This window comes from Pelodiscus sinensis, chromosome 3 (assembly GCF_052426305.1).
Source record: "Pelodiscus sinensis isolate ZL-2025 chromosome 3, ASM5242630v1, whole genome shotgun sequence".
Lineage (NCBI taxonomy): Eukaryota > Metazoa > Chordata > Testudines > Trionychidae > Pelodiscus > Pelodiscus sinensis.
Window position 1 is genome coordinate 5734241 of NC_143054.1, and position 22752 is coordinate 5756992.

Below are 22752 nucleotides of genomic sequence, written 5' to 3' on the forward strand. Positions count from 1 at the left end.
TTTCACAGGCTCATAACTCAAAACAAAGGCCAGAAGATTTTCAAGGAGATAGCAAAAGGCACATCTTCGATACCAGGGTGACCCTCCTGCTTAATTTAAAGGCATGGCTCCAGAGGATGGCAGGAATAGAGTTTCTCATCAAAACAGCTGTATGACTTTCTATTAAAAAAACAAAAACAACAAGGCCAAACAACATATTTCCTCCTTAACTAACTCTTGGAAATTTTTGTTCTGAAATTGAGAGGGAGAGTGTTTTTTTGATTAAATCCCTATTTGTTAGGTGTTGAAAACTGTATTCCGAAGAGGGTGTTACCTGTCCCTCTTCTTTTTTTGGTGAAGCAGAAAAGTTGGGTAGGGAGGGAGCATCCTGGAGCAAGAAAAATACCCATTTCCCATATTTTCTGCAGTTATTTACAAAACCAGTGAAATCATGAATATTTGCACCCCCACTATCCATGTAAGGGCAAGACTGAAACTTGTCCCACCTGTCTACATAGAGCAGAAGCAAGGGGATATTACCCCAAAGTGCATTTCCAGGCTGAGCAATTGGGGCAGAAGAAGGGGTGACCTGGGACCACTACTCCCCCTCTCTCGTCCATAGAGGGGGAATGCGTGGGGTCTTTACTCCACCCCAGAATGCACTAGCAGGCATAGATGAGTCAGCTTGGATGGGGCAAGTAACTTGCTATTTGCATGGACTAGCAGATTGCTTCCTGCCCCACCCTCAGGCACAGCACAAAACAGGGAAGGAATTTTGAGCTAAAGGCTCTGTCCAGCTACACTAAGATCCTCTGCATGTGTGACCACTACAAGATCCTACTACATTTGTCACACGTGGGAAGCGCTAGTGTCCTGGCTCAGTTACAACTCTGCTAATTACATACTGCTCACAAAAATTCCCTTCGTAGCCTGAAAGCGATGTAAACATTTTCTTCACTTCCTAAACCACCATGGGCATTATTGGATGCTGTCAAATGGCTGCTGTAGTTCTCAGTAGCGGTGACTGCGTTTCAGTGACAGTTTAATGATTTCTGAAGCTATATCGGACGGCATTTTGCTTCATTTACATCTGTTTCAATTCCATTCAGCTCCATTGATGGCTATGGAATCACACTGGAATTCCATTAGTGTAACTGAGATGAGGATCAGGTTCACAGCTTTAAAGAACTCTGGGATCATCAACAATATATTTATATCATAGCGCAAATAGTTAGACAGGTTGGAATTATATTTCAAGTGGTAGAGAGGAATTATAATTTTGCACTCTATCGAATGTTGAAAAACCAACAGAAAATAGCTCAACCATGTTTTCAAATGAAAAAATCTGAGAGATTCCAGCTGCTAAAAGTAGAAACAGCTAGAATAATGTATCCAAGTAAGCAGAAAATGTGTTAGAAGAGTAAAATTCCACAGTGTTTTGTCTTCTGGCTTCATAAGGTGGTGAGTATAAGACAGTGTGAAATAAAAAGAAGCCTTTGTTGTTTACATCAGAAGTTTAAAAGCGGCACAGTGTGAATAAATAAAGGATGTTCCATGAAGCGTTGTGTCAGTGATATGCTCTCAGTGCGAATTCCAGAACGGCATGGTAAATAGATGCTTTGCTTTCTAATTTTAGGAAAGGAGAAGCTAAACTTTTAAGCCTGTCTCCCAGAAGTTATCTCATGTAGCCAGATCTTTGGGGGCTTGGTACACTTTCAAGTGGTGGAAAACACAAGAGCTCAGTAAGACTGGAGAGGTCAGAAGCGTTGAAGAGTTTACGTGCAGGTTGGTTAAGCTCAACAGCCATAACGTGGTCTGGGACACCTGAATTCAGACACTGCTATTTCTTACCTCAGACTGCTCAGTTCCACCCTCAGGAACTAGATGACAGAAACCCATGTCCCTCAAATGAAGAGACACCTGAAATGGTGACTTTGGCATGAGACCCAGCACAATAGTACGTAAGGTGAACGAACCCAACATCTCTTAGGCCAAGGGTGGGGAACTTCAAGTCCTGGGGCCGGATGCGGCTCTCGGCTTGCCTGGATCCAGTCCCCGAGGCTCAGGGTCCCCCCCAGCATTGGAGAGCCTGCGATGGTGCTCCACCCCAGCCCCGCTGCTCCAACGTAGGGCTGGAGCACACAAAATCGACTAGTCCGGGCGCCACTAGGCTCTGATGTGAGAGTGGAATGTGGTGAGCGTCTTTCTCCTGTCAAGGGCCACATCAGCGAGGGTTTGGTTTTTTTTGCTTCGCCCTTGTGTGTGGCCCCCCCAACTGATTTTTCTGTGGCTCAGCGGCCCCCCGACCCATAAAAGGCTCCCCACCCCATCCTAGGCCTCTTCAGCAAACAGCTGAAAACACATGCCTAAGTTTAAGCATGTGAATAGCCACACAGATTTCCATGGGAGAAGCCATGCTGCTCAAAGTAGGCATGTGTTAAGCACTGACCCCTTCACTCACCCTGTAGAGCTTTTCATCCCAAAGGCTCGCCAAGCATTGTACAGAGCAGGTACCGAAAGGTGATTTCAGTTACACCAGTTTGGACACTGTAATTCCCATTGAAGTCAAGAGAGTTGTTCTGAATTTCATTGATGTATCGGAGATCCAGCCTTGTCCCTAACGGGCAAACTGACCATTGGCGTGACACCGTGTGCCTCAGTGAGGAATCTGGAGCTGTGGAAAGAGGGAACGCTCCCCTCACCACTGTCATGCAGCTACTTCTGGGGTAGAACGTGCCAGCCATTCTGTAATAGCCAAGCTACAAAGCAGATTTTATTATTACGTGGATGACAGGAGTGCCTACAGGCCCCAACACAGATCTTGGCCCTGTTGTGCTTGGTGCTGAATAAATATAGGTTAAGAGACAATCGCTGCCACAAAGTGCTAGCACTCTAAGCAAGGGGTGGGGAACCTAAAGTCCAGGGGCCAGGTGAAGCCCCCAGCTTGCCTGGATCTGGCTCCTGAGGCTCAGAGCTTCTCCTCAGTATTGCAGAGCCCATGCTGGTGCTCCAGCCCTGCCAGCTGTGTCTTTCCTCTTCTCAGTCAGTGGCGATGTCAGAAAAGAAAAGAAAAGAAAAGAAAAGAAAAGAAAAGAAAAGAAAAGAAAAGAAAAGAAAAGAAAAGAAAAGAAAAGAAAACTAAAACTAAAACTAAAACTAAAACTAAAACTAAAACTAAAACTAAAACTAAAACTAAAACTAAAACTTTCTTTCTTTCTCAGCCCTTGCCTGATTCTTCTGTGGGTAAGTGGCCCCCAGCCCAAAAAAGGTTCCCTACCCCTGCTCTACCCAGACCAGACACAGATAAGGGGTTAAAGGGGAAGGGATATAATAGGACTCTGATAAAAGACTGCCCCTCCTTGAATCCGACACTGCTTACCTTGGGTTTTGCGTGGGCAGACTCTCATCCAAATACCCAACCGACTAAAATCTGTTTCACATATGAGATCTGAGGGGATCCGGTTCTTGGTGGGAAATGAACCCACCTCACACTTAGCAATGTAATGGGAATATGGTAACAGAGGTCCTGCAAACCCTTCCTTTACCTGGGAAGCCAACTGCTAGTAACTGTCAGAAGATCACAGCTGGACAATACTTGGGGTACATCTACATGGGGATAAAAGCCCCATGACACAACTGTGACGCACCCAGGGCAGCTGACACAAGTTTATAGGGCTCAGGCCATAGGGATAACAACTACTACATTGATGTTTCGGCTCCAGCTACAGCCCGAAGTTTGGAACCCTCCTGCCTCACAAGGTCCCAGAGCTTTGCTCCAGCAGAGCCCCAACTTCTGCACATTCCGACTCAGCTGACCTGGGCCTGCCCTGTGTTTTTTATCCCCATGTAAATGTACCCTTACAATCAGTTCTTACAATCCTTAATCATCACCTAGCTTTTCTGCAGGAGCTTTGCTTGGGTATGCACTGCAGAATTTGGACCTTAATTTCAACAACTCGGCATTTACAAGCCAGAAAACATGCCAACGCCCAAAACAACCGACAGTGTTTGCCTTTTTTTCCCCCAAAAATGTAATGCCCACTTGCTTTGCTAGTAAAGCTGGTGGCTTTCAGAGCCCAGAGCCCGAAAGAACAATATTTCTGGCATTCTTCAAGAGTTGCACTAGGCACGGTGTCCTCGAAAGCAGAATTATTCACTGGTCAATTTGCAAGCTCAGCTGATTTCATCACTCTACGCTGCAGCTGCTTCTCCCTTCTTCCCCCTACATGCAGTTTTTTCCCCCTCTTCCAAAACAATTTTGAAAACTTGATTCCTTGTCAAAATCTTTCACCAAAAAAGGGGGACGTGGCGGGGGAGGGGAGAATCCATGCAGCAATAATGTCAGCTTCAAAACCGTAATAGGGAAACAGTGGACATCCTATAGACTCAGCTCTTAGGTATTCAATCTTAGAACTAGATGCTCTTATTTTGGCTGTGGACAAATGGTTTAAGAACATTACCTTCAGCTGTCAGGACTGCAAAGGGGGATACAACTCTTTGTGCAACAAACATAATTAGGGGTTTGCAATGGGTCGCATATGAAGTGATATTAAAAAGACTTGGTCTTTTCAGCTTAGAAAAGAGAGGACTAAGGGGAGATATGATAGAGGTTTATAAAATCATGACTAGTGTGGAAAAAGTGGATTAGGAAAGTTATTGACTTATTCCCACAACATAAGAACTAGAGGTCACCAAATGAAATGAATAGGCAGTAGGTTTAAAACAAACAAAAGGAAGTTTTTCTTCACTCAGCGCTCAGTCAACCTGTGGAACTCCTTGCCAGAGGATGCGGTGAAGGCTAGAACTTTAACAGGTTCCAAAAAGAGCTAGATAGATTCATGGAGGTTAGGTCCATCTCTGGCTATTAGCCAGAATGGGTAGGAATGGTGTCCCTAGCTTGTTTCTCTGGAAATGAGAGATGGGAGGGATCACGTGAGGATTACCTGTTGTGATCCCTCCCTCTGGGGCATCTGGTATTGGCCACTGTTGGCAGACAGGATACTGGGCTAGGTGGACCTTTGGTCTGACCCAGTGTGGCCGTTCTTATCCAGACACCCTTTCAGTATTTGTAAATTTCTTTCAAACGTTATACTCGTGTTTTATCTAGGATATTCCTAAGACCCCAGTCACCACAGAGCCTATATGCAAAATGCATTTTGCTCCTTCAGCTCATAACTCCCACTCCAAGCACATTCCAGATAATTAACTGAAATGTTTTGAGTGAAGTTAAGCCACGAAGTTGGCATGATTCAACTGTCGGCAAGTAAATCTTTTAGTAATCTTTGAAAATACAAGACCATTTTAGATTTTAGGAGTCAAATTCCACGTTCACAATAGAATTACGCTGGATTTGTGCTGGCACACACGAGAGCCAAATTTGGCCCTTATCAAAACAAAAAGGCAAACGGAACGTGACTGGCCTAGATGCCAGACAGAGAAAGTAAAGAAAGTGTATGGGATGCACTTTATATTTTGGAAAGAAGCTGGCATTTGCAACATATCTTCTCCCTGCCAGCTATGGGGAGCAGCAGTGACTTGGCAACATTTACAGAGCCAGATGCCACCCTCATCTGGTTATCTTGGCTCCAATTGTTTGTTTAAAATGAACAGCAAAACAGAGTGAGAATGGAGTCTTCCTAGTGCTACTCACGTGACAAGCAATTGAGCTCGCAAAGATGTTTTGATCCCTGCCTTCGTCGCCTGAATCTCGCATCCGTTTGCATCGTTTTGAGAAAGTTTATGAGACTCATCAGGCAAAGCCCACAAGACGAAATCAGGACACACATTTAAAAAGTAAAGAAGGATTTGTTTGACAGCTGTCTCTCTTCAGGTGACGAGGATGGAAGAAGATGATGTCTAGCACATATAGCTGCAGGGGTTTAGAAGGCAGTGCGCGATTTGGAATGCTGAATAGATGTCTTGGTTATATAAGGTTGCAATTGCATTTGCAATTGATTTGGTCAATCGTGTTGCTACTGCTGTTTCATTAACTACGTGTCATGCTGTATGAAACTGATGGCAAAGAGAAACACATTGAGTCAACCGTTACCCCAGTAGATCTCAAAATCGCAATGCAGAATGGTGTTGTGTTTCCATGTTCATTGTTATTAAAGCTACTTCAGGTTATGAAAGAGGTGCTGGTAAATATGAAGCTATATAGTTAAGCATAATAATGCATTCCTACAAACTGGCTGATCCTTTAGAGGCAGGAAAGGAGTTGAACTCACGGGCAAGTGTTTGCCAGGTTTTGGATGTGGCAGCAAAGTCACAAATGCCTTTAGACTAAGGGACCAAGAACAAAAAAGTGACTCTGCTCGGGACCGCATGTGACTGCCCTTGTGTCAGAAGTAGAATTCCTTTGTAACCAAAAGCTTGGGAGCGAGCGTATATGTTTGCATACACATCCATATGTGTGAGAAGAAGGCGGCTTTGTGGAGGAACCTGCCAACAAACCCATTTTCGTCACCATCTGCTGTGAGGCGAGCAAGCACCTGTTAGGAGCAGCTGCTGAAGGCAGAACGTAGGTAAGAGGAAAATCAGTTTCGTTTGCGAGTTGGCCCACTGCAGGTAGCACATGGCTCACACCAACAGGAATGCCAACTGTTCCTTTTTAAGCATGTCCTAATTAGGGACTGGGTAGTGTTATGGAATCTCAAAACTGTTCATTTAGGTTATTATAGGAAGTTTAAAGCGAAATGGGGATGGCTGCCCCCCCCTCACACTCCTCCCCAGTATCGGCTTCAGTTCTCTCTTTTTTAAAGCAGAATTGCGTGGAAAGCTAATGGTGCATTCAATGCCCTTTCAAAGGTCACAGGGCACCTCCCCCAGCACAGTGGAATTCATCAGTGCCAACCGTCTGAGGAAGAGCCGCATAAACACCCCCCTCTCCAGCCTTTCATTTACTGTTTCCATTTTGCGGCTTGTCTCTGTTGTGTTCACTATAGCTTCTCGGTGGGTCCTACCGGGAAAAACAAATACACGACGAGTTCCGAATAGAGTGTGTGTGTGTGTTTGTTATCACCGCAGCTGTGTGCACCAATGCAAAAACGCCAACTCCATGCTGCGCAATAATTTCCTCAAGGGAAGAGGTGGATTTGGGGGCATTTGAAAACTCGGCTGGACAAAAGCAGTAAAGAATATTTTGCCCTGCTACTACAGCCTCACACAGACACAGAATCAGAGGGGAAAGAAGAGATTTGACCAAGACCACACAAGGAGTCAGAGGCTGTGAGGAAAAGAACCCAGATTTCCAAAGTCCCCGTCAAGTATCCAATCAACTAGATGCTGCAGCCTCTCCAAACTTGCCCTCAGTTAGGGTATGTCTACACTACCACCCTAGTTCGAACTAGGGTGGTTAATGTAGTCAATCGAGTTGCAAATGAAGCCCGGGATTTAAATATCCCGGGCTTCATTTGCATCTTGCTGGGCGCCGCCATTTTTAAATCCCCGGTAGTTCGGACTCCGTGCCCGCGGCTACACGCGGCACGGAGTAATTAGTTCGAATTAGGCTGGAACGAGGTGTAATGGTAGTTTGAATTAGAAAGCCTAATTCGAACTACCTACTCCGTGCCGCGTGTAGCCGCGGGCACGGAGTCCGAACTACTGGGGATTTAAAAATGGCGGCGCCCAGCAAGATGCAAATGAAGCCCGGGATATTTAAATCCCGGGCTTCATTTGCAACTTCGATTGACTACATTAACCACCCTAGTTCGAACTAGGGTGGTAGTGTAGACATACCCTTAGGGAACAGAATAGCAGCCACGTTTTTAGATCAGGTCCACCAAGAGATTGTTTCTCAATCTCTTAATGAGACAGCGGATTTGTTGCCCTGCGAGTTCCATCCTCTCTCTTTTTCCTTGAATCTTGTGTCCATGGTGAGTTCTTGCATGGTTTTCTTCAGCTGCATAATGCGGTAGTTGTGCATCCCAAACCAACCCTACTGCCTCACATGTCACGCCTGGCATAACTGAGACGCCTTCTTCGCAGTACGCAGCCAGCCGTTTGCCCTCTGAGATGGAGCCTTTTTATATGATGGGAATTCGGGGTTTAAAAATGGACAAACTCACACTTGTTTTTTCATAATCATTTTTAAGGCAATATCGGACAATGGGTATTTCAGGGATCCTGAAATGGAGGGTAACGGTGGGAAGTCAGCTGGCCAAAAATGCATCTGACGAAGTGGGTCTTTGCCCACGAAAGCTTATGCTCCTACACTTCAGTTAGTCTATAAGGTGCCACAGGACTCCTCGCCGCTTTTGCAGATTCAGACTAACACGGCTACCCCTCTGATACTTGACAAAAATGCTAATGAGATCCTTTAGGTGCATTAACAGGGGGATCTCGAGTAGAAGCAGAGAGGTTGTTTCCCTCTGACCGTGGCAATGACTGTTGAACTACTGTTTCCAGTTCTGGTGGACACAATCAAGAAGAATGCTGAGAAGCTGAAGAGGGTTCAGAGATGAGCCACTAGAATTATTAAAAGATTAGAAAATCTGCCTGATAGTGATATCCTCTCAGAGATTCATCTATTTAGTAGATCAAAGAGAAGGTGAAGGGGCAATTAATCACAATTTGTAAGTACCTTCATGGGGAACACAAAGTTGTTAACGGGCTCTTCAATCTAGCAGAAAAGGGTCTAACATGTTCCAATGGCTGGAAGCTGACACTAGAACAAATTCTGACCGGCAATAAGGAGCAAATGTTTACCAGCATGGTGTTAGAGCCGGCCCAAGATACGGGCCAACCGGGCTACCGTCCAGGGCGCCCCATTGTAGGGGGCACCACGCAGGGCTGCCGGGCCAGGCGGGGGTGGCACCGTGCATGCTCTGTGTGCCCAGGGCAGTGCCACGCATGTGCCGGGTGCCCGGGGGTGTAAAAAGTACAAAACTAATAAAGCGCGGTAAAACTTAAAACAAAAATTCAGTTTTCTCCAAATTTCAGTTGTGTTGATGTACCCCCCAGACTCCTCTCGAGTACCTCTGAGGGTACTTGTACCACTGGTTGAGAAACACTGAACTACACCTATAATATATTTCAGCTGGAGCAGGATTACTTGTGGCGATGCAAAAGCAGGAAAAAACACAGCTTGAATCATAGCTCTCAGGCTGAGTATTCACCCAACATCTCTTTTGCTTGCAAGGTGAATACATTTGACTGGGAGTCAGACATATATGGAAACCCACAAAGCCATTTTCACTGAGTTACTTCTCGGAGCAGAGCCACAAACAAAAGGACATTTTTCTTCATGTAGCACAGAGTTAACTTGTGGAACTCCTTGCCAGAGGCGGTTGTGAAGACTAGGACTTTAGGGCTATGTCTACGCTGCAACACTATTTCGGAATACCGGGGTATCCTGAAATAGCTATCCCGCATCTTCGGAGGAAGCCCATTAGTTCGGGCTCACTATTCCCACGTCTCTGTAAACCTCATTCTATGAGGAGTAAGGGACATTTCAGAAGATTGCTTTATTTCGAAATTTGGTGCTGTGTAGACAGTGCCAAATGATGAAATAAGCTATTTCGAAATAGCATCAAAATCAGTTAGGCAATTTGTGTAGCTCAAATTGCCTGTCTTCTTTCAAGTTAGACATTGACATAGAAAGTACGTTTGTTAAGTCTGTGGATGATATCAAGCTGGGAGGGGTTGCAAGTGCTTTGGAGGACAGGGTCATAATTCAAAATGATCTGGACAAATTATAGAAATGGTCTAAGGTAAATGGGATGGGGCTTAGTGGAGATGAATGCAGAGTGCTCCACTTGGGAAGGAACAATCAGTTTCACACATGGAGAATGGGAAGCGACTGTCTAGGAAGGAGTACTGCAGAAAGGGATCTAGGGGTCATAGTGGACCACAAGCTAAATACGAGTCAACAGTGTGACGCTATTGCAAAAAAAGCAAACATGATTCTGGGCTGCATTAATGGGAGTGTTGCAAGCAAGACGTGAGAAGACATTCTTCCGCTCTACTCTGCACTGATTAGGCCTCAACTGGAGTACTGTGTCCAGTTCTGGGTACCACATTCCAAGAAAGATGGAGAAATTGGAGATGGTCCAGAGAAGACCAACACAAATGATTAAAGGTCTAGAGAACATGAGCTTCACAGAAGGCACCACTCTGTTCTTTTTGCTGTGATTTAATGGACACTTTAGGTAATATTTTACACCTGAAATCTCAACAGTTTTATCACTGCAAAACCTACAAATGTTCACTGTTCACCAACTGTAATTGGAACTGTGTGTTACATGACCCTTTAGTTCCAAGGTTTAGTAGGAAAAGAGTTTAAAAAAAACGATATAAAACTTCAGACAAGAAGTACATTGCCATCTGTAATCAGAGACTAGTTAGATAATAATAGCATTTACATGACACACATCCTGAGAGAGCCTCACAAAAAATAATTCTTCTTAACTAGTTAAAATATTCAGAGAATCCTGGCTGTTAGTCATGTTGGTTCCCAGTCAGTAGTAGTCAGTTAAGGCACCCAATTCCAATGGCCAGATTGGCATATGGTGCAAATTGGTGCATCTCCACTGAAGTCAATTGAACTATGCAGATTTTATACTAGAAGAGAATCTGGCCCAGTCGGTCATGGAAATAATGAATGTAATTCAGAATGGCCTGAGAGTGGGCTAATGGAAAATAGCATTCGTTTAGGGTCGTATTTTTAAAGTAAGGCATGTGCTGATGAGGCCTCAGTTGCAGTATTGTGTTTAGTTCTGGGCACCACTTTTCAAGAAAGATGTGGAGAAATTGGAAAAGGTCCAGAGAAGAGCAACAAGAATGATTAAAGGCCTAGAAAACACGAGCTTTGAGAGAAGCCTGAAAGAATTGGGCTTGTTTAGCTTAGAAAAGAGAAGACTAGGAGGGGACATGACAGCAGTTCTCAAGTATCTAAAAGGATGCTGCAAGGACAAGGGAGAAAAAATATTCTTTTTGCCTCTGAGGATAGAACAAGAAGCAATGGGCTTAAACTGCAGCAAGGGAGGTTTAGGTTGGACATTAGGAAAAAGTTCCTGTCAGGGTGGTTAAGCACTAGAATAAATTGCCCAGGGAGGTTGTGGAGTCTTTATCACTGAAAATATTTAAGAGCAGGTTGGACAGACACCTGTTAGGGATGATCTAGATGGTACTTGGTCCTGCCGTGAGGGCAGGAGACTGGACTCGATGACCTCTCGAGGCCCCTCCCAGTTCTAGTGTTCTATGATTCTACGGTGCAATGTAGACGCACCTGAGCAAGGTACAAACAAGAGCTAGATAAATTCACGGAGGTTAGGTCCATCAATGTCTATTAGCCAGGATGAGTAGGAATGATGTCCCCAGCCTCTTTCTGTCTGGAAATGAGTGAGTGGAGAGGGATCACGTGAGGATTCCCTGTTTGATTCACTCCCTCTGTGGCGCCTGGCATTAGTCACTGTCAGCTGACAGGACACTGGCTGGGCTAGATGTAGCTTTGGTCTGACCCAATATGGCCGTTCTTATGTTCTTATCTAGTTTACAGCTAATACCTTTGGTCAGACAATATTTGTTTTAATGCAGAGTTGTCTCCGGAAGCAAATAGATTTAGGCCTCCCGGGACAACCCTCACGAGCTTTGAATTCACTCTGGCTCTGTGGAGGCTTGGCAGCGGTAGATGGGAACTAAATGGGGTCCATCAACGCCAAATGCTTTTTTCATTTGGATTTAAATGCATACACTGGGTGGCTGGGTTCTATTTCCACGAGAAATGACCAGATGAGGCAGGAGCGACGGCCTTCAGATTCAGTGATGCAAAAACGCTCAAGAACAATACAAGCAAATTCATGCTGCCTTTTGCCCTCTAAATTAGTCATATAGCCTAAGTGCATCCTCTCCATTCTGAGAGGGAGGGCGAGGCAGTGCTGTCTGATAGGCCTCGGGGCAGGCGCATGAACAGCTGAGTCAGAGTTCCCTTGCTTCCTTTTCGGGCAACAATGTCAATTTGCCGGCCTATGGCTGGGCGGTGCCCTCAGCATCTCATTCAGATTCGTACACTGGACCCCACAGCGGGCCTGGCCTGTCGGTCAGGTAACTGAGGTTTGGAATAGCCTAGTGTTTCCCCAAGAGCGGGCCCCGAGGCACCAGTAGGTTGTGGGAAGGGTTGAGGTGGGTTGCCTGTCACTGCCCCCTAGCATGTTTGCCCCGCACCTGACCGCTAGCTCCACCCACAGGCAACAGCTTGGGGAGAGAGGTTCGGGCAGCATGGCGGAGGAAATGGCAGGAGCCAGCAGTGGAGAATTAGTCGCCTGGGAGGTTGTAGAATCTCCATCATTGGAGATATCTGAGAGCAGTTTGGACAGACACCTGTCAGGGGTGATCTAGTTGGTGCTTGGTCCTGCCGTGAGGGCAGGGGACTGGACTCAATGACCTCGAGGTCCCTTCCAGTTCTAGGATTCTATTCTATTCTATGATGTGATGATGGATCCCCAAAAAGGACAAAATGCTGTTGGGTGGGTTGCTGTAGTAAACAGTCTGGGAACTCCTGAAATAGTCCACCTCCATTCACTGAGAAGTCTGGAGGTGTGCCTAACGTAGTGAATACAAGCAGAGAGAGGGTAAGTTTAGAAGATAGGATACACAAAGAACAAGTTAAAAGTCACTTAGGAAAGTTAGATGTCAGCAAGTCACCAGGTCCTGATGAAATGCATCCCAGGATACTCAAGGAGCTGATAGAGGAGGTATCTGAGCCTTTAGCTATGATCTTTGAAAAATCATGGCAGACAGGGGAGATTCCAGAAGACTGGAAAAGGGCAAATATTGTGCCCATCTATAAAAAGGGGAATAAAAACAACCCAGGAAACTATAGACCGGTCAGTTTAACATCTGTCCCAGGGAAGATAATGGAGCAGGTAATTAAGGAAATCATATGCAAACACTTGGAAGGTAATAAAGTGATAGGGAATAGCCAGCATGGGTTTGTGAAGAACAAGTCATGCCAAACTAATCTGATAGCTTTCTTTGATAAGATAACGAGCCTTGTGGATAAGGGAGAAGCGGTGGATGTCATATACCTAGACTTTAGTAAGGCATTTGATACGGTCTCGCATGATATTCTTATTGATAAACTAGGCAAATATAACTTAGATAGGGCCACGATAAGGTGGGTGCATAACTGGCTGGATAACCGTAGTCAGAGAGTTGTTGTTAACGGTTCTAAATCCTGCTGGAAAGGGATAACAAGTGGAGTTCCTCAAGGGTCTGTTTTGGGACCCGTACTGTTCAATATCTTCATCAATGATGTAGATATTGGGATAGAGAGTACGCTTATTAAGTTTGCAGATGATACCAAACTGGGTGGGGTTGCGACTTCTTTGGAGGATAGGGACATAATTCAAAATGACCTTAGCAAGTTAGAGAAATGGTCAGAGGTAAACAGGATGAGGTTTAATAAAGAGAAATGCAAAGTGCTCCACTTAGGAAGGAACAATCAGTTCCATACATACAAGATGGGAAGCGACTGTCTAGGAAGGAGCATGGCGGAAAGGGATCTAGGGTCATAGTGGACCACAAGTTGAATATGAGTCAACAGTGTGATGCTGTTGCAAAAAAAGCAAATATGATTCTAGGTTGTATCAACAGGTGTGTTGTAAGCAAAACGCGTGAAGTCATTCTGCCGCTCTACTCTGCACTAGTTAGGCCTCAGCTGGAGTACTGTGTCCAGTTCTGGGCGCCACATTTCAAGAAAGATGTGGAGAAATTGGAAAGGGTACAGAGAAGAGCGACAAGAATGATTAAAGGTCTAGAGAACATGACCTATGAAGCCAGGCTTCATGAACTGGGCTTGTTTAGTTTGGAAAAAAGAAGATTAAGGGGGGACATGATAGCGGTTTTCAAATATCTAAAAGGGTGTCACAAGGAGGAAGGAGAAAATTTGTTCCTCTTGGTTTCTGAGGACAGGACAAGGAGTAATGGGCTTAAAGTGCAGCAAGGGAGGTTTAGATTGGACATTAGGAAAAAATTCCTAACTGTCAGGGTGGTCAAATATTGGAATAAATTGCCAAGGGAGGTGGTGGAATCTCCCTCTCTGGAGATATTTAAGAACAGGTTAGATAGACATCTGTCAGGGATGGTGTAGGTGGAGCTTGGTCCTGCCTTGAGGGCGGGGGGCTGGACTCGATGACCTCTCGAGGTCCCTTCCAGTCCTATTATTCTATGATTCTATGGATCAGATATAGCCAGGGAAGGAGAGACTGTGGATAGCAGAGGTGTACCAAGGTCCAGCGTGACCGTCCATGAGAGTAGGAACCTACTGTACCTGTCTCAGAGCCTCAGAGAACTGGTACTGGGAATACACGCCCAGGAGGAGAAACTGCAGCTCTGTGTGCACTGGAAATATGGGCCAAATTCATCCTTGATGGAAGTCCAGAAAGTCCATGGAGTTACATCAGGGACGAAATCTGCCTGGTGGATCGTAAAATATTCAAATATATTTGAATATTTTATTTTTAATCTCCTCTCCCTTTCCCCCCCATACAAAATACAGAGCAGAAAGCAATTTACACCTGGGAACAGACCACTCTTTGATACAACACAGTGAAAAATCCTAACTAATGCTTTTGCCTCTTTTTTTTTAATTCCAGCTGAATTGAAAACTCCTCGCACATGCTGTTACAGTTTAAGGACTGCTGGCATCTCTGCTACTGAGAGGAAGAAGAGCTGTAAGCTGAATGTTCTGCAGCTGAGAACGGCATGTTGGAAGCAGAAAGCCTGAGCAGATGGGCTAGTGATTACTGACACTAAACGTTATGGTCTTTTCTCCTTTTAAAAAAAAAAAACTCTTGAATTCTAGCAACAGGGGGAAAAATAATTACAAAGAGTACAGGAAAGTGGCTTGATTTTAAAAACAGGGTATGCGTCGTGTTCATTTCTGATACCGAACCATGGGGGAGAAATTAACACTCGCTGGGTTTGTTAGAGAAAAATCTAACAGCGGGCTCATTGTATTCAAGAGTTTGACAATGTTATTGTCCTTCCAGAGCTTTTTCTTCTTAGAGAGCTGGTGTACACTACAGGCTTTCGCTTGAAATTAAAAATGAAATACAGGAGAGGAGGAAAAAGGACCCTACCTCTACATACTGCACCCAGCAGTGTCCGCTGTTAACAATGGGCCACATTGTGAGACCCCAACTCAGACCATGTTAATGTGCCCAGCATTTCAGTGGCACCACTCCCAGAGTGAGCTACTTGGTGTGTGCAGTGGTATCAAAATCTGGCCCTATGTGAGCCACAGAAAAAGTCCTGCCCATGGCCTTGCCTGGCCTCCACAAGAGCATATTGCTTGTGCCTTTCTTCTGCTGGGGTGCAAGTCACCTGGAGAGAAAGGGGGGAGACCATCGTCCAGCCCAGGGTCTGCACCAAACATGGGGCAGGATCAGCGCGCTGAGGGGACCAATCGGTGCAGTCCTTATGGCCGATGGAGACTGCCAAGTCCCTGTGTGTGCTCAGAAGCTCCAGGTGGGAGAGTGTGTGAAGAGGAACCATGCCATTGGGGGAGGAGGGACAGGGTGGGTATGGCTCTACAGCCCACCTCCTAGACAGGGACTGTGTATACATCAGAGTCTAGCTCTATTTGGTCCCATAGGGGACACTGTCAACAATGGAGAAATAGTTGGGATGTCAGATATCGATTAATTTAATAATCACATAACTGCGTCAAATCGTAGCGGTTACACGACTATTGGCTAGTCCCTGGGGGTGAGCTGGCAGCCAGTGTGCTCCTGGCCCCACTCCTGGCGACACCCCTGCGACCCTGCACTGCTGCCTCCCTATCAGAGGCAGAGATGGCATCCCAGAAAGAGGTAGTAGCTTGAGGGAGGGTGGCAGATAGAGGTAGCAGCAGCGGAGAACGGGGAGGCAGTGCTGGGGAGCTGGGGAGTGTGGGAGAGCCAGCTCTCCCCCAAGCACTGGTGCCTGCCTGCCCCTGCCACCCCCCACTACCTCTGTGGGAGGCAGAAAGGAGAGGGGGGGCTTGGTGGCTCCCTGACACTGGCACACACAGAGAGCTGGCTTAAAAGCCACGTGTGTCAGCTCCCACTTGTCCTCCCCACACTGGTAGAGAGGCAGCAGCACAGTGGAGCAAGTGGCTCTGTGGGAGCCAATATGTGCGGGTAGCCAGCTTGAAAGCCGGTTACCTTCATGTACCGGCTCCTGCCTACCCCCTTACCCGCTGCATTGCTGCCTCTCTATCAGAGGCAGCAGCACGGGGTGGGGGGCTGGAGGGACAGGCAGCTCCATGGGATCCGATGCTCATGGCTCCTGCCTCCCCTCCCCCTGACTTACTGCCTCTGATACAGAGGCAGCAGGGGGCACTGTGTGTAGTCAGCAGGATTAACCGATAAACCCAGGTTTATCGGTTAATTGTGTAATCAACTACACATTAGCATTCCTAAGGAATAGTATATGATCCTGCCATTAAAGGTTGTCGCATAACACATGCACACAAAGGGTTGAATTTAGCTTGTGCAGACAAAGGTAATTCCGTCATTTTCTAACTTTGAGTACCTGGCTTTGCAATGTTAATAGTGATCGTTTCACGTATTTTGTGTCATTTCCTAGTGTTTAATAAAACCAAAGTGAGGAAACAGATCCATCATGTGGCAACCTATTGACGCCCCCATGACTCATGGGAGGGCTGGAACCTTTAGATCTGCGAAGCTCTTCCACTTGCACCAAGAAGACAGCCAATGGTAATAGTCGGTTATCATCTTTTACATGTTGCCCGCACTAGAGGCCAGTAGGTTTCACAGCTAAGATGTCACAATATCCTATAATGCCAAATATAGGTGGGAAAAAGTACACAAGGGAGACAGAAGTCCAAATGAAAAAGCCTCCTGATATCAACTCGAAGATCAGGCCTGGTCAACAAGAACAGCCGAGACTGAAAAAATCAATGAATCAAAATGGGTGTGTTGGATATTAGACCTAATTGGGCTTCTCCTTCGTGGCTGACACCTCAGTCATCTACTGGGGCCTCAGACCTTTATCCTAATCCTGAAAGATTTTCTGACCAGACCAGGCCAGAGGAAAGGACCCTAATGACATTGCCACCTCTTCTCAGCCTACTAATACCAGTTCTCTGGCCACACCTCAGCTCCTCATCAGGTCCGTTCCCCAGATTCCCGGTCCCCTTGTCCACCCAATCTCAGTCTCCCCATCTCTTCTCATCTCCCCTCCCTCATTGCCAATTAGCTCCCAATCCTCTCTCCCGTTTTCCTCACTGCAGATCCGTCCTCATCTCTTCCCTAGCTCCTGTCCTGGGCTCCAGTCTCTTCCTCCCTCATACACATCTGAGTTCCAGTCTCCCTGTACAAGCAACCCCGGGCTCCACTTCCTCCTCTTAGCTCCCACCTCCAGTCACCCCAAACAACTCCCAGTCACAGCTTCTCTCTTCCTTCGCTCCCTCTCTAGTCTCAGGCTCTTGAGGCTCCTCATCCTGACCTGCTCCTTTCCTTCCTCTGCTTTGATGTTTCCCTCCTCAGGATTCAGGTCACGCGGCTCCCTCTTCCACATTGCCCGGGGGCCAACAAAGTGGGTTGTGGAGAGCACAGGAGACAGGAAGGTAGGATCCAGCCCCTCTCCAGCCCAAAGCATGGGTGCTGGAACTAGGGGTGCTGGCGGTGCAGCAGTACCCCCTGGTCTGACGTGGTTGCCATCAAATTCAGGATTTATGATTGTGTTCAATGACGTTCAGCAACCTCACCATACAAAGTGTTCAATGGTCCAGCACGTGCAGGAGCTGAAATTGCAGGACAGCCGGGAAGTTTGGCCACGTCAGAGCCGTGAGGGGGCAGCGCATGATCATTGCTCTGAGGGGATCGTTTGGTCAGCACTGGGAGGAGGGGAGATGAGTTAGGCCAGGCCCAAGGTGGATGGAATCTTTGGAGATTTTAGCTGCTCAATTCTTAGAAGCCTCTACTGAGCACGTGCAAACTGAGATTTTTTTTGGAAGATTCATATAACGTGGCCAGACTTGGAGGGATGTTCACAAGAACAGCAAATGGCTCATCCCTGATACACAGGCTTCCTCCAGCCAAACGGCAAGTTCCTGCTCCAAAGCCTCGGGGTACGCCATCCTCTCACAGAAGAGGCTGTCAGTATATTTGTTAACATTTCAAAGCAACATGTTTTTTCTTTAGTTTTGTTCATAGAAACAACCAAACTGTTTGGGCTGAAGCTTTGAACAGTGAAATTTGCCCTGAGGCAGACACCTCGTGTGGACAATTTCAGCCCAAATGGTTAAAGTTGGATGAAGTTCTATGCAAGAGAAAAAGAATCATAAACTGGGAAGTGTGAGGCGCTCTTCATAATAGGCAGTGCTACCAGTCTGGCCTCAAGGATGTCGAGTCTGCAATTAAACAGCCACCATTAGCCCAGCTAATTCAGTTTCATAGGGTATGTCTACACTCCCACCCTAGTTCGAACTAGGGTGGCTAATGTAGGCAATCGAACTTGCAAATGAAGCCCGGGATTTAAATATCCTGGGCTTCATTTGCATGTTCCCGGGTGCCGCTATTTTTAAATGACCTGTAGTTTGAACTACCTGCCCGCAGCTACACGCGGCAAGGACTAGGTAGTTCAAATTAAAGCTCCTAATTCGAACTACCATTGTTCTTCCTGCAAGGAGGTGTAGCCGCGGGCAGGTAGTTTGAACTACAGGGCATTTAAAAATGGCGGTGCCCGGGAACATGCAAATGAAGCCCGGGATATTTAAATCTTGGGCTTCATTTGCAAGTTCGAATGCCTACATTAGCCACCCTCGTTCGAACTAGGGTGGCAGTGTAGACATACCCACAGGGCTTTGCGTCAAGGGCTATAAAATGATGGTGCAGATATTTGGGCCTGGGCTAGAAGACAAGGCTGGGACCCCACGAGTAGGAGGGTCCAGAGCCCAAGCTGGAATGTCTGCACCACCATTTTAGAGCCCCCAGTCCGTGCCCTGCAAGCCTGAGACAGCCGACACAGGCCAGCCCCAGGTGTTTAACTGCAGTGTACAGGTCTATACCCCTATACTCTCGGGTACTATACCTGCCCCTGAATCTATCTGCCAGGTTTTATGGGTTCACAATTACACCCTTAATTTTTCAAGTGCTTTTCGTTCTCATGTCGCTATTTGAAACACCCACACAAAACACAGGAAACCGACCAAGGGTACATCAACACTGCATTTTAAAATCTGCCGTGGCAAATCCGAGCCCACGTCTACAGCCTGGGATGTGAACTACCGTGCTAAAAAGCAGCAGCATAAACAGTCATACTTTGAAGCCTCAGGAGCAGGGTGGTTTTCAGAGACCAAGTCACTGGCTGTGTCTAGACTGGCAAGTTTTTCCACAAAAGCAGCTGCTTTTGCGGAAAAACTTGCCAGCTGTCTACACTGGCTGCTTGAGTTTCTGCAAGAACATTGACGATCTCATGTAAGGAATCAGTGCTTCTTGCAGAAATACTATGCTGCTCCTGTTCGGGCAAAAGTCCTTTTGCGCAAAAGGGCCACTGTAGACAGCTCACATTTGTTTTGCGCAAAAAAGCCCTGATTGCGAAAATGGCGATCGGGGCTTTTTTGCGCAAAAGCGCGTCTAGATTGGCACAGATGCTTTTCCACAAAAAGTGCTTTTGCGGCAAAGCGTCCGTGCCAATCTAGACGCTCTTTTCTGCAAATCTTTTAACGGAAAACATTTCCGTTAAAAGCATTTGCGGAAAATCATGCCAGTCTAGACGTAGCCATTATGTTTATGTAACGCCGATAGGGGGAACTGAACCTGGGACCTCTGGAGCTTGAAAGTTTGTGCATGAGCTAAAAACCAGCTGGCGCTCAGCTAAGGCTGTAGAGAACACGTATTCTTGCTCTCTGTAGGGCATGTCTATACTTACCCCAAGATTGATCAATCTTCTAGCATTCGATTTAGTGGGTCTAGTATAGACCTGTAAACTGAACGTTGAGGGTAGCCTCTACCAGCGTCTAGTACCCCTCCTTTTGCTAGGAGTAAGAGACGCCGATGGGAGTGTTTGCTCCCATCAGTCTCCCACTGTGTGGACGCCACCAAGACTCGGCTTAAGGTAAGTCTACTCCAGCTATGGATTTTGTGTAGCTGGAGTTGCGTACCGTAAGCCAATCTTCCTGGTCTAGTATAGACCAGGCTTGTAAGTGGTGTAAGTGCCACTGTGCAGGGGACAGTACATCACACCCAGTGCTGAGACTCAAGCATTGAGACTAGCTATTGTGGGTTAAAAATACTGTGTAAACCTACCCTGAGCCTACAGGGGAAACTGAATATGCACAAGGCACCACCCAATGCGCAAAATAAACTGGGAAAAACAGAAAAACAAATTTTTCAATTTTCAGCGCCATTTGTACAATAGCAGGTGGAATTTCAGACCAAAGGGTGAATTTTATGTCAACCGTTCTATATCATCTATGTCAGTTAGAGAAAATTCTTGTTTTTTGCAGTTAAAGTGCTCAGACAATTCCCACAATATTCTGCTTCTTGACCTCAAGAAACTATGGGTATGTCTACACTACAAAGTTAATTCGAACTAACAGCCATTAGTTCAAATTAACTCTCATAGGCGCTACACAGGCAAACCGCTAGTTCGAACTTAATTCGAACTAGCGGTGCGCTTAATTCAAACTAGGTAAACCTCATTCTACAAGGACTAAAGCCTAGTTTGAATTAAGTAGTTCAAATTAAGGGCTGTGTAGCCACTTAATTTGAACTAGTGGGAGGCTAGCTCTCCCCAGCTTGCCCTGGTGGCCACTCTGGGCACCACCAGGGAAACTCGTCTGCCCCCCTCCCGGCCCTGGAGCCCTTAAAGGGGCACGGGCTGGCTACGGTGCCCGTGCCAGGTGCAAACCTGCCAGCACCCAGCCAGCAGACCCTGCACCTGGCACGGCACGAGCCAGCTACCCGCTGCCACCCAGCCCTCCGCCTCTTCCCGAGAACAGGCTGGTGGCTCCTAGGAGCCTGCCCGGGGCCGCAAGAGCTGGGCGCCCGCCTGGTCTAGTGCGGAGATCGTGGACCTCATCCAGGTTTGGGGGGAGGCCTCCAACGTCCACGACCTCCGCCCTAGGCACAGGAAAGCGGCCATCTAGGGCAGAATAGCTGCCAGCCTGGCCACCAAAGGCCACATGCGAACCCAGGAGCAGGTTTGCGTGAAAATCAAGGTGCTCCAGTGAGACTCCCGACCCTGAGCTTAGAACATAAGACAGGCTGTACTGGGTCAGACCAAAGGTCCATCTAGCCCAGTGGCCTGTCTGCCGACAGTGGCCAACACCAGCTTCCCCGGAGGGGATGGACCAAAGACAATGACCAAGCCATTTGTCTCGTGCCATCCATCTCCAGCCTTCCACAAACAGAGGCTAGGGACACTGTTCCTACCTCCTGAATAATAGCACTCCATGGATCCAACCTCCATGACTTTATCTAACTTCTCTTTAAACTCTGTTCTAGTTCTAGCCTTCACAGCCTCCTGTGGCAAGGAGTTCCACAGGTTGACTATTTGCTTTGTGAAGAAGAACTTTCTTTTATTACTTTGAAGCCTGCTACCCATTCATTTCATTTGGTGTCCTCTAGTCCTTCTATTATGGGAACTAATGAAGAACTTTTCTTTATGCACCCTCTCCACACCACTCATGCTTTTATAGACCTCTATCATATCCCCCCTCAGTCTCCTCTTTTCTAAGCTGAGAAGTCCCAGTCCCTTTAGCCTCTCTTCATATGGGACCTGTTCCAAACCCTTGATCATTTTAATTGCCCTTTTCTGAACCCTTTCCAAGGCCAAAATATCTTTTCTGCGGTGAGGAGATCACATCTGTACACAGTACTGAAGATATGGCGTACCATAGTTTGATACTTCCCCTCCTCCTTCTTCCCCTGGCTTCCCCCTTCCAGCTCCCTCCTCCCAGGTTTCCCCCTCCCCTCTCTCACCCTCTCTCTTCTCCTCTCCCACCTCCTTTTTCCAGTCTCCCCAGAGGTTAATCCCCCCTCCCCCCAGTTTTGTTAAATAAAGAAAGTTTCTATGCTTGAACACACGGGTCTTTTATTTTGTACATCAGGAAGGGGGGCTAAGGAGTGTTAAGTGGAAGGAGGTGAGGGAGGAATGGGGCACGAGCCCCTGATGGGGAGGACTGGGGTGGCTCTGCAGGCTCCTCGGGGTGGAAGCTCTCCTGCAGGGCCTCCTGGATCCTGACAGCCCCCTGATTAACCCCCCCGGATGGCAGCCTGCAGCAAGTGCAGCCGGGCTGATAGCCGAGTGCTGTGATGTGCCGAGTGTAGGCACTCCAAGACAGGACTGTTTTGCTGTCCCTCATCGAGGTAGACAAGCAAGTGGGGAACCCTGAGAATTGTCTGTCCGGGGTGGGGGTTAGGTCCCTTTAAGCACAGCCCTCGGCTAGCCTGAGACAGCAGCTCCAGTCCTAACCTGATGCCCTGCCGGCACTGCTTCCGGCCATCCTTAACTTTGGTTCAGGGTCCACTCAATGTGGACATGCTAATTCGAACTTGTTTTTAGGTCTAGATGCACTAGTTCAAATTAGCTTCGTTCAAATTAACTAATTCGAATTAAGTTAGTTTGAATTAGTGCTGTAGTGTAGACACACCCTATGTTCTTTGAGGGTTGGACGTTCTAAACCAACAGTCTCTGAACTCAATCCAGAAGGAAAGCAGGAAAGAACGGGAGACCTTCTATTAAGAGAATCTGACTTTTTAGTAAGTGTTGGCAGCGTAGACAAAAGATCACTCACTGCGGTCAGTGGTAAGACACAGAGGA

The 22752-nt window shown here is 46.8% G+C and overlaps 1 protein-coding gene across 3 annotated transcripts in view; it reads right to left on the reverse strand.

Annotated features, from left to right (window-relative positions):
* The window catches only part of MSRA (methionine sulfoxide reductase A), a 420629-nt gene that overhangs the window by 18403 nt on the left and 379474 nt on the right, over positions 1 to 22752 (reverse strand). Inside the window, exon 6 of one of the 3 annotated variants that reach the window (XM_089776989.1) lies at positions 14239 to 14394. The exons of the other annotated variants lie outside the window; for them this stretch is intronic. Within the exon in view, the coding sequence (XP_089633115.1) occupies positions 14254 to 14394 (141 nt within the window). The 3' untranslated portion in view covers positions 14239 to 14253. Of the gene's footprint in view, positions 1 to 14238; positions 14395 to 22752 lie in introns of those variants that run through there. 3 annotated transcript variants of the gene reach the window in all.